We start from the raw sequence: 12,909 nt of genomic DNA on the forward strand, positions 1-12,909 counted from the left end.
TGAGTATTTCGTAAAAAAGGGGGAGGGCTTTTTTACATGTCGCGCTGTATCTCAAAAACGATTTATGATTATTGCTTAAAACTTTACACACTTCTTTGTTATATTAACCTTAAGATCTGTATACTTTTTGGTGATGATTCAAAATTTCATTTTTGAGTTATTTAGTATTTTGTAAAAAAGGGGGAGGTTTTTTTTTTACATTTCGTGCCGTATCGCAAAAACGATTTATGATTATTGCTTAAAATTTTACACACTTCTTTGTTATATTAATCTAAAGATCTGTATACTTTTGGTGATGACTCAAAATTTTATTTTTGAGTTAATGAGTATTTTGTAAAAAAGGGGATGTTTTTTTTTACATGTCACGCAGTATCTCAAAAACAATTTATGATTTTTGCTTGAAACTTTACACACTTCTTTGTTATATTAATCTAAAGATCTAGATACTTTTTGGTTTGATTAAAAATTATATTTTAGTGATATTTAGTTTTTTGTAAAAAAAACAAAAAAAAAAAAAAAAAACAGGGTGTCTCAAAAACAAATGGTTATTGCTTAAAATTTTCTCAGAAACTATTTATGATTATTGCATAAAACTTCCACATCAGACGTCGGGCGTATCATGCGCTCATGGCGCAGCTGTTTATTGTTTATGCCAGGATCTTTTCAAAGTAACGTTACGATATAGGTTTGATCATTTAAGAATTCCGTAATGTACCTTTAGTTGTTATTCTTTTTTTGTTCTCCGGTAGTTGCCTCATTTGCATTCCTACATATCCTTTTTATCTGTATTTATCTTTTAATTTCGATAGCAGAATTTTTTTTTCATAATCACATGGAAACATAACTCACATAACATTGCATGTCTAAATTAACCTTAGGTGACTTTATGTGTACATCTGACTGGCTTAAAACTGGAATTCAAATAGATTTCGGGAAATGTTTGCCTATCCAAAATATGGATAATAAGGACAGTCTAAATATAAACATGAACTTTAATCATAAATGATTATCTTCACATCTAGTTACAAAAATGACACATACATTGTAGAAGTCCGACACACTGAGTTGGATTTTAAGCGTGATAGCTAGTAAGATTATAATCCGTTACACTGTCAGTATACATTATTTGACCCCAAGACAAGATAAAAAAGACAAGCATCGTGTTGCTAATTTTGTAAATTAATAATCCAGATATGAGTCAAATAGACCAGATAACAACACTGGAAGCATTCACACGAATCAACGATTTGAAATCTAAAACGTAACCACTATAAATTGCAGACTCCTGGCATGAAACATGCACATAAAGAATGTGGCGGGGTTAAACATTTTTGTTAGCGCTCGACCCTTCACTTACCTGGGTCAGTGATGGAACAGCACAACATTAGAATAAAATGCAATAATAAACTGTTTTGTTTGGCTAATCTCTTATTTACGTATTATCTAAGCTCAAAATAAGAACAAAATATAATAATATATTCTTTTTTGTTGGGCTAATCTCTTATGTATGTATAACCTAAGTCTCTTTTCATTAACATTTCTACACTTGGTGTTTTATTAACCTGATTTATTTGGACAATTAACATTTAAACTGAATTTGTTTATTACACTTGTCCACCATACAACAGGTAAATGTCCTTTCAAACCATTCTAGCGTACACTTTTTTAAATGCTTTACATACAATTTTAATTGTATTCCCCATCATATATATATGTAACATATACTAATATTTTATGGTGTCTCGCATCATTTAATGTCGAAATTTATAAGAAGTTGTCATTAACATATTTCCTATTTAATAACAAAGCATATATATTTTCATGTATAACAGGAGAGTAAATATTCATACAACAGATCTACAACAGTGTAGTTAACAATGACAGTTGCCATTGTGACTGGAGGAGCAAAAGGTCTTGGGAAGGCGTTTTGTGAAGCTCTTCTGAAAAGAAGTTACAAGGTAAGTTAGTTATGTTTAGGTCACAATTATGGCTATTCATCCAATGATACTATTAGGGTTTGTAGCATAGTTTTTATAATTTATTAAGAGAAACGAAAATGTTATTTTAAGTAGCCGTCAATTTGAATAGAAGTTTCCTTTGAAATGTTGAAAAAAACCTAGATAAGTCAGTATGGGTTTATATATCGAATTTAGGGGACCAAGCGTGACTTTTGTTTCTGGAATAATTTTGCCAGTGCCGACACGATGCACGAAAATTACACAAAAATATTTAAGGGCTTGAAAAAATAAACATAGGACAAAGAGACTATTGTAGGTATAATTTGGACGAGGAAGTAAAAATTATAAAAGTTTGACACCAAATAAAACCTGGGACTTTTGTACTAACCATATAATACCGGTATATCCTAGAGAAAACTGACATTAAAAGAGATACTTTGAGTTGAGTTTTAAAATTCATAGGTATTTCTTCTTCAGAGACCTAACAAAACAAGCTTTAAAAAAAAAGGTTTTATAGCAGGTTTCTTTTATGTTTTGGTAAAGACTAGATTAGAATGATGAACAGTACAGATATAAGAAAATAATTTAAAAAAAATCCTTCAATTTACTAGTAACTAGCCTTGGTGAACCTGACGGCTTGCAATAACTCATGACGGAATGATGTCAGTATTTTTCAATTTAATCAACGAAACAAAATACCCACAGAGATGTTATCTCTCAATCGATTTATGACTTTCGAACAATGGTATTATACTGTTGCCTTTATTTATCTCTGGTTGTGTGATCAATGAAAGCATGCAAATTGTTTCAAACTGGCGTATTACGGACAATAAAATCCAAATAAAGAGATTGTTGTTTGATGTTATGTTGGATGGTCATTTTTTAAAGGGAAAAAAACTATTTAACTTTTCAGAACGTGACAGTGAAGTTACATTATCCTGACACTTACATTGTATATAATCTTATAGTACATGTATCGTCATTATTATTCTTTGTGTGGTGTTGTGTAATTTAAACTGACATTTAATTATCTTGTCGTTTTTGTCTGGTCTATACGATCTCGACAATTTACACATCTGAGATTAAAAAAAATAGACGTTAATCAGTTTAAATAAAAGGATATTTTAACGTGAGTTTAACTTGATCTTTTACAATGTGTTGGTATGTTTATCCTATCTTATTACAGGATATAGATGATTTTTTTTTGGCTATTTGCTTTTGTTGTCCTTATATATTTAATTCTTTCAAGTTATGAAAAGAAAACATTTACACAATGACGATCGTGCATTCAAATCATATTGTACAAAGGAGTAACTTTAGTGTGAAGGTATCTGATGCGATATAAATTGTTTCTACTACCTGGAAAACCCATATCTTAGCATGAAATGAGACCAGGGGTAGTTCCTAGAATATATATAATGCATTGACAAGAATATATTTATTTGCATTCAATTTTCCATATCCAATCATTTAAATTTTCAAATACTAAAAGTATGAAAAAACATTTCTTTAAAAGTGACGATGTACTTGATATTCAAATAAGGTATAACATTTCTATTATATAGTATATTTATCTCTATAAACATCCGTTCAATAACACAGAAAATTACTCTTTTCTATTTGACCTGCAAAGTGCAAATTTAGTAATCAATACAGTTTCTTTAAAGTATTAGTTTTTTAAAGTAATCCGCATTTGTATTTAAATTTGAAAAAGGTTGAGTTTTTAAAATAAATAGGATTTCATTTGTAAAAAGTGTGTACTCTGCTGTAATAGTAACGCTATAATGAAATATTCCCTCTGAAAACACTGGATCTGATCCTGTTAAACGTACACTGCCATGAATATAACTAGATAGTAAATAAACTCATCATAGATACCAGGACTAAAATTTGTATATACGCCAGACGCGCGTTTCGTCTACAAAAGACTCATCAGTGACGGTCGAATCCAAAAAAGTTAAAAAGGCCAAATAACGTACGAAGTTGTAGAGCATTGAGGACCAAAATTCCTAAAAGGTAATCTATGCATGAGGTAGAAAGGCCATAGTATTTCGAAAATTCAAAATTTTGTGAATAGTAAATTTATAAACATAACCATATCAATGATAATTCATGTAAGCACAAAAGTGCTGACTACTGGGCTGGTAACTCCTGAATTTAAATTACATTCAACTCTCGACTAAATGTTATGAGGTGTTCCTATCCGTCGGTCTGTATGTTTGTTTTTTGTTTTGTTTTACTCTACTTAGAGGCATTATGCTTTTCATTCTGTGTGAGGTGTGTTCTTTTGTTTGTTCATCCGTACAAGGTAGTTTGAAGGTGAAGTCCAATCAATATGACACTTAGAACACATTTTCCTTTTGATTTGATCTTTCTAATTGGAATGTCAAAATAGAGTTTTGACCCTTATTTTACGGTCCACTAAAGATAGAAAATGATATTCCGAATGGGGCATCCGTGTACTATTGACACATTCAATTATTTTACTTTTTAGAATGATATCGTTATCAAATTATATTAAAACGCATTTGAAATGTTTAATAGGATATGATTTTTGTATTTGTTTTATTTTCTGAACATAGAAATGTGAAATTAGTATATTTTCATGTTAACATGTTTGGTTAAGGAAATTAAAAACGGAGCTGGGGTTGCATCAACTTGATACTTGAGAAAAGTTCATTGTGAGGTGCCACTTGTAAATTATTTGCTTTATAACGATCTTGAGCACTGATTAAACAGTTTGAACAGTGTTATGCTTCTGTGGCCTTTATTTAACCATGGACATATCATAGTGAGAACGGAGAATAGTGTCTAATATAATATAATCTTGTTATTAGTATAGTTTATGCTTTATAAAGCTCTACACAAAACAAACCACATATCCTGTGCATATCCACCAATCTCATGTCTTTACAAGCCTCTTGTTATAAATTTGAATATTTAATAGTATCGAAAGTAGAAATACCGCATCACAATTGATGTAGTGGTAGAATAAGGGTGGATGTTCCAATACTCAATAGTTTAGACTAAAACATTAACTTGATAACGAAACCATGTTGTTGCTGTTTCTTCCAGGTGTGTTTTTGTGATGTTGATACAGATGAAGGTGAAAACACACAACAGTTCTTAGCAAAACAATATGGAAACGGAAATGTTTATTTTCAAAAATGTGATGTGCGAAGTGAAAATGATTTCACAGGTATGGCATAATTCCAAATACATATGGTATTTCAACGCCAATAAATATTTTATTACAAAATTAAAAATAAAATTGTTCATGTAGACAGGTCTTAAAAAAAACCTTTATAATATCTAAATTTATGATTTGATGTTACCATATATATGTAGGACTCAAATTTATGGCGGTTCCAAATCTATGGCAGATTCCTAATCTATGGCAAATGTGACGTTAAAAACGCCAAACAACTCAAATCTATGGCAGATTTTTGTTTTCTCCAAATCTATGGAAGATCTTTAAATTGCGTCACAATGGAATAACGCAATATAACATGGTCGCCTCCAAAAACGATTGCGAAGCTCATAGATTTGAACACGATTCCAGATGAAGGTAATATCTTGGACAACAATTCGCGGATGGTTTAAAGGAAGATGTGACCTAAAATAATTATTCGGAAGAGGGTCCAAATGTGCTGTACTAGTCAAAACCCGCGATGAACAAGCTAGGGCACCACTTTTTTCAGTACCGGATTATTAAAAAAAGAGTTATATTAAATATTTTACTATCTGCAGCTGACAAAGTTTATTAAGTGAAAGATAAAATTAACGGATATCTATTTGATTTAAATTGTCAATAAATAAAAAAGATGTATTAACGATAGAATAAATATTATCTGAAAATTCAAACTTTTTTTTGTTAAGGGACTTACTAGTTGTTCTAAGGAACGGGTTAAATGTAGGAACCATGATTATATATTTTTTTTAAAATTTTTACGGGGCACAACATTTCAAGCCTGAAGTCTGTATTGAGGAATTCATCATTTACAAAAAAAAAATGATTACCATCACGATTATTTCACAAATGTTTATAGACATGTCGTACATTTCCACAGGTTTCAGACATGTCATTGATCATATATTAAAATTTGCCATAGATTTGGAAACAACAAAAATCCGCCATAGATTAGGAAATTACAAAACTTGCCATAGATAAGGATTGTAAAAAATCTGCCATAGATTTGGGATGGCATGACGTCACATTTGTCATAGATTAGGAATATATTATAGATATGGAACCCACCATATATTTGAGTCCTTCATATATGCACGATATTATTCTGTAATATAAGTCTTTGTGTGATTTTGTCATTTGATTGGGGACTTTCCGTTTTGAATTTGACTCGGAGTTCAGTATTTTCGTGATTTTTTCTTTTAAGCAAAATCAATATATAAATTTGAGAATGGAAATGGGAATTATGTCAAAGAGCAACAATCCTACATAAGAGCAGACAACAGCCGAAGGACCACCAATAGGTCTTCAACACAGCATGAAACATGTTTTGTGAGATCGCAACACTCATCTATACCTCTAGCCAATGTAGAATAAAGAAACACACATATCAATACGTACAGTACAATAGTTTGTGTTTGCTTCTTTACGACGGGTTTTAAACTTGTACCATTGAAAAATAAAGAAAAAATAAATTTTAAGTTTAAATTTAACTAGAACACACCCGCGAAATTGCGAGCAATAGAGCTTGTGGGATATTGTGTCTGGAGAATTTCAATAAAAGATTTTATATCTGGAGAATTTCAAAAAAGGTATCAAAATTCATAGGTACTTGGAAACAGCTTAAGTGCGTTATTATTTTCTGTTTAATTCCATTATTTTCACGTTTCTGTATACTATTAACATACGTTTACTATAAATAAAGTGTATTTGCTATTAGCTATGAATTTTCCTAGACGATCACTGCTATATTATTTGGAGAGTCTCTATCAACGCAATAATTATTGCCCTGTCATCGAGTACTCTTATGAAATTTATGTGCAAGTTTAAAACTAGAAGTCCTGTTTGACTTACATTTGAAAGCGAAATTACGGACACTAAAGCTTGGTTTAAAGTATGTTAACTATTTTAGGCTGAATTTTTGTAAAAAAAAATCATGTCTGGAGAATTTAAGAAATGATATAAAAAGGCATATAGTTACACGGAGACAGGACAATATTTCTAAGCCCTCTCTTTTTTTTCAAAGTTCGTTATTATTCTGTTTTCTGTAATATTCCATTATTTTCGCGTTTCTTTATACTTTGAACCTTTATTATAAATATTAAAGTGTATTTATTTTTCTATTTTCTATTAATTTCTATAAAGTTTCTTCTCCACTGCTATATTATATAGAGAGTCTCTATATATCATAGTAATATATTAATCATAGTATACATGAGGATGATGCAGATAAACGTGAAAATAATGGTCTTGTCCCCGTCCGAGTACTCATGAAAATTGTGTGTAAGTTAAAACCGAGGTTTACGATCTTAAAACCACGATATGGACAACGCTCTGATTGGCTGATTTATTTATCATTTTGTTATGATTGGTTATCAATGTTAAAACCGGTAGTCATGTCAGACTTAAAAGTCGGTTTGATGACGGAAACTCACTACTATATTGTATAGAGAGTCTCTATATATTATAATTGTATATTAATCATAGTATTCATGCAGATAAACGCAAAAATATTGTCCTTTCCCCGTCCGAGAAGTTATGAAAATTATGTGTAAGTTAAAACCGAAATTTAATAGTAGTGGTCTTACAATATAAAACCACGTGTGACATGAAAGTCGGTTTGATGACGGAACCAATATTCGGACGCCTGAATTTTCGTTTTTCTCCCAAAATAACCCAAACTGAAAAGTCATAAGAATGGAGGACAAATGCAACTATGCATGGTACCTATAGGACACAGAGGCATGATGATTAAATTATTGTGGAAGGAAGAGAAGCGGACACACAAAATGAGGTCTTCTCGTTAATAGTACAGATTCATGTATAATTACATGTTTACACAAGCTATTAGACGAGGAATCATATGTAAATTGTTTAACACATCAGATGCTTACATAAAAGACAGACGATTTAAATATGGACATACGTTTCACACATACATGTATAAGTCATGGAACTCATAGACAATATGCAACCCATGGCCTTTTTATTTATTTAGTTTCTTATGTTAAAGTTTTCAGTGTATGGAAACATGTATCAGTAATAAAAAAAGAATGATAACCTCGATAATAAGAATGAAATTTAAAAAAAAACGGTGTTAGAAAATGTCATACTCTGTGTTGATGTAATGTGGTAAATCAAACTGATATACATAAAAAAATAAGATTAATAGGTTTATGCAGAATACTTAATTGTTTTAAAATAAACCAGAAAGAATTTTTAGCAGAGGTCAATATCTAGAACGTCAAATTGACCTTTGACCTTGACCTCAATTTTGAGGTCATAGGTCATTGATCTGAAATAGAAAAAAACCCAGGTCAATCACTTTTATGGTTGTGGAGAAATACCGATTTCAAACACAAAAGGGGAGACAACTTATAAGGGTTAACCAAGAGTCTTCGACTTAAATAGGTTGAAGTTGCGCCTTATTGTAAACAGTAATTTGGCAAACAAATCATATCATTTACTGTAACAGTTTCTTTTGAATAACGATAACAAGCAAAATTCAAAATTTATAACATGACCTTGACCTTCGACCTTGATCTCAATTTCAAGGTCATAGGTCAGTGAACACAAAACGGAAGACCGGAGGTCAATCACTTGTATGGTTGTGGATAAATACTGATTTGAAATACATAAGGGGAGAAAACTCCTATAAGGGTTAACCAAAACACTTTGACTGAAATAGGTTGGAGTTGCGCCTTATTGTTAACAGTTATTTGGCAAACACATCATATAATTTACTGTCACAGTTTCTGTGGTATAACGATAACAAGCAAAATTCAAAATTAAGAACATGACCTTAACCTTTGACCTTGACCTCAATTTCCTTCAAATGGACCAAGGACTTCATATCAAAAGACTGTAGGCCTCTACGACTTATAACGTATGAATTGATCCAACAAATCGCCTATCTTAAATTTTCAAAGGGAAATAACTCCCATAAGATGTCTTCCGATCACTGAAGTCAAAATAAACCAAATCATTCTCAAAAGTAGACGAACAATTTGGTGAAAACAGTTTGCTAAAATCTTTTACGGTTTTAGAGATATAACGATAACAAGAAAATGTCACTCCTTGTTGATGTAATGTGGTAAATCAGACTGATATAAAAAAAATAAGATTAATAGGTTTATGCAGAAGACTTAATTGTTTAATAATAAACCAGAAAGAATTTTAAGCAAAGGTCAAAATCTAGAACGTCAAATTGACCTTTGACCTTGACCTCAATTTTGAGGTCATAGGTCATTGATCTGAAATAGAAAAAAAACCAGGTCAATCACTTTTATGGTTGTGGAGAAATACCGATTTCAAATACAAAAGGGGAGAAAACTCTTATAAGGGTTGACCAAAACACTTCGACTTAAATGGGTTGAAGTTGCGCCTTATCGTAAACAGTTATTTGGCAAACGCATCATATCATTAACTGTTACGGATAATTTTCAATAAAGATAACAAGCAAAATTCAAAATTTATTACATGACCTTGACATTTGACCTTGACCTCAATTTCCTTCAAATGGACCAAGGACTTCAAATCAAAAGACTGTAGACATCTACGACTTATAACGTATGAATTTATCCAAGAAATCGCCTATCTTAAATTTACAAAAGGAAATAACTCCCATAAGATGTATTCCGATCACCCAAGTCGTCAAAATTAACCAAATCATTCTTAAGAGTAGACGAACTATTTGGTGAAAACAGTTTGCTAAAGTCTTTTACAGTTTTGAGACCCCCGTTACTGTACAACATCATTGGCCAAAATCCATTCGATATGTTGTAAGATAAAAAAAAAAAAAGCATCTCAGACGGCAGAAGAAAAAAAAGAAGAAAAAAAATAATCAGAAGAAAAACAAAAGGTCTTTACACGAAAAGAGGAAAGACCGACTAATTAGAAGAAAAAAACAAAAGGTCTTTCCTCGAAAAGTGGAAACACCTAATAATAATAGTGATGACTGTATTAAATAAATAATTATAAAATAACGGAAATCATTTTAATTTCTTGTAGCATTGTTTAATGGTGTCCTTACAAAATACTCCTCGATTGATTTGATAGTGAATAATGCTGGAATTATACACGAAAAACAATGGAAAAACTGTGTTGATATTAACTTGGTAAGTGTTTTATTTGGAAAACGAATTGGGAGAAATTGTCAACTTAACTTACAAAGTGTTTTGTTTAGACAACTTCGCGATATTATGATTGCAAGACATACATACACAGCAATAAAATGTATACGAGAAATTAGTATCAGTTGCGTTTTATTGAAAATCTTTGATTCATTATTCCACTCATTTTAATGTTTGGTTAAAACCAAGTAGTGGTATAACATTCAAAGTTAAGTATATGGCTTAACAGAACAATAAAAAGTAAAATAATAAAAGTACCGAACTCCGAGAAATATTGAAAACTGAAAGTCTCTCAATAAATGGCATATCAAAAGCACAAGCACACCAAACGAATGAATAACCAGTGTCATATTCATGACCTGGTATAAATATCTTTCTGATGTAGAAAATGGTGGATTAAACCTGGTTTTATAGCGAGCTAAAACTCTCACTTGTAATACAGTCGTTTCAAGTTACATAATATCGAAAACAATATGTGAACAAAACAAACACACATAATAGATACAAGTGTCAAAAAGGGGTACAGCAGTCAACAATGTCTTAATCACTATAAAAACAAACAAATATATCAACAAAAATATAAAAAGGCATATAGACAAAGCACATAAGCAAAACCGAACAACAAGAATACTAAAATTACCAAAGCACAATAACGCAATGACAGAATGTTTAAGTACCGATACATGACAAATGGACTGTTAGTCTCTGTCTATTATCAGCCCGGTATCTAGTACTTCGGTACTGGTATAAAATTACAAATATTGTTTGATTACAATTTGACGTTAAAAAGTTTAATTGAAAGGAATATTTCCCCCATACAAAACTCTGATTCCTTTCCAGATTCGGCTATAGTTGATGCTCTTCAACATTTGTATTAGGTTTTAGAATTGTAAATATTTTGGCTTCGAATATCACTGAAGATACATTGATTGTCGAAACATGTTTCTGGTTCAGTACAATTGTATCGTTGATGGTATACTATGTAAAAGAAAATAAACCTAACCAACTGTTATTTCGTTTGGGAATCAATGAAATAATTAATATTTCATAAGATCAATAGAATTATAAAAAAAAAAACTCTTTAAAGAGACCAGGCTTTTAATTATGTACGCTAGACAGGAGACGTATGACTTTATAAAATACAGTACTCAAAACAGGTTTACACTGCTTTTTATGTTTTCAGAATGGCGTAATACAAGGATCAATGTTAGCAATGGATAATATGAAACATGATGGAGGTGTAATAGTAAACGTGTCATCATTATCAGGTGAGAAAGAAAAAAATCACAAAAAGTACCAGGCTTACGTAGTTTTATAAGTTCTTTAATTTCTTTTCTAAAGATAAATTGATGATGTCCTATCACTCAATAACTCAAATTTTAATGAGTGCTTATATCTCATCTCAGTGAATTGTATACTAAGGATAAATCTGTAAGTGGGTCTGCTTCATATCTTGATCTATTTCCCAATATTGACACAAAATGACGACTTATGAGACTATTTCAACTTTCCAATTATAAACTTCCCAATTCTCAGCAGTAACATACCCGCTGTTTCGCAAAGTCGTTTACATATCTCAGTAAATACGTAACGCATGTTCACACTATGCAGTTCTCAAAACAGATGTGTGTTCCTTTCACTAAACACTGCTCCAACAGACTTATGGGGTGAATGACAACATAATTTTTAAAACGAAATTCACTAATGGAAAAAAATAACTGAACTTAGACGAAAATTCAAAACGGTACGTCCCTCATAAAGCGACTCATTTCCGCGATCTTAAATGCTAATTTAGTCATATGATCTGTAATTCTAGTGATTGTGTCCTATTCCCGAGATTGTGACATATTGATTGAATGTGGATTCGCATGACGGATGATTCATGCATTAGAGGTGTAGTTTATCCTGTCGACGCATCCGATTTCGCTCTTTTTAAAGTTCATGCGATATTCTCAGATTTGTTTTTAACTTTAGTTGGTTAATCCTTAATCGATTTACGATATTGGAACATCATTTAACTACTGTTGCGTTAATTTACACACTTACAATATATGTTATAAGTTTCGCCTTCACTTTTGCATGTGAAATCAATAACCTTGTTGAAGAGCTTTGAACACCCGAATGTTCCAAAAGTTGGATCAAATCTATTCCAAAGGGAGGGCATTTTTTTAGAAGTTAACTTATGGAAAATGATTTATTACCAATGACATTTAAATTCAGGTCAGAAGTGCTTATACATTTATATAATTACTTCAATGCTGGTGATACACACAGGATAGAAACGTCCACCCGTAATGTTCACACAAGAATCATCATTTGAACTGGAATCAAAACAATTGAAAAGCCAAATAAATTATGAAGTTTAGATAAAAACGTATAACAAATATTATAAGGTAAATTATAAATCCATCATCATAAGATCTTTATCATCTGAAGATACTTTTAAAATGTGATCCAATGTTTCAAATAGACATAGATGACGACAGGTTATCCTGGTGTTTTCAAATGATATACGAGGATATACAAGTGGTTATGTAATCAAAAGGGTGCATAGGTAAATGTCAACGAAAAAGCAACCAAACGAAAAGAAACACGAAAAGACATGTAGAGAACAACAGTCGGAATTCAACAA

At 31.2% G+C, this 12,909-nt stretch overlaps 1 protein-coding gene across 2 annotated transcripts in view; it reads left to right on the plus strand.

Annotated features, from left to right (window-relative positions):
• The first annotated feature begins 1,725 nt into the window (after window positions 1–1,725).
• LOC143071712 (15-hydroxyprostaglandin dehydrogenase [NAD(+)]-like) overlaps window positions 1,726–12,909 on the plus strand; it is a 43,802-nt gene continuing 32,618 nt past the window's right edge. Inside the window, exons 1-4 of one of the 2 annotated variants that reach the window (XM_076246214.1) lie at window positions 1,726–1,958; window positions 5,034–5,157; window positions 10,156–10,262; window positions 11,461–11,545. In XM_076246214.1, coding sequence (XP_076102329.1) covers window positions 1,878–1,958; window positions 5,034–5,157; window positions 10,156–10,262; window positions 11,461–11,545 — 397 coding nt within the window. In that variant the 5' untranslated portion in view covers window positions 1,726–1,877. The remainder of the gene's footprint in view (window positions 1,959–5,033; window positions 5,158–10,155; window positions 10,263–11,460; window positions 11,546–12,909) is intronic. The other variant, XM_076246213.1, reaches the window with a different exon arrangement.

This window comes from Mytilus galloprovincialis, chromosome 4 (genome assembly GCF_965363235.1).
Source record: "Mytilus galloprovincialis chromosome 4, xbMytGall1.hap1.1, whole genome shotgun sequence".
Classification (NCBI taxonomy): domain Eukaryota; kingdom Metazoa; phylum Mollusca; class Bivalvia; order Mytilida; family Mytilidae; genus Mytilus; species Mytilus galloprovincialis.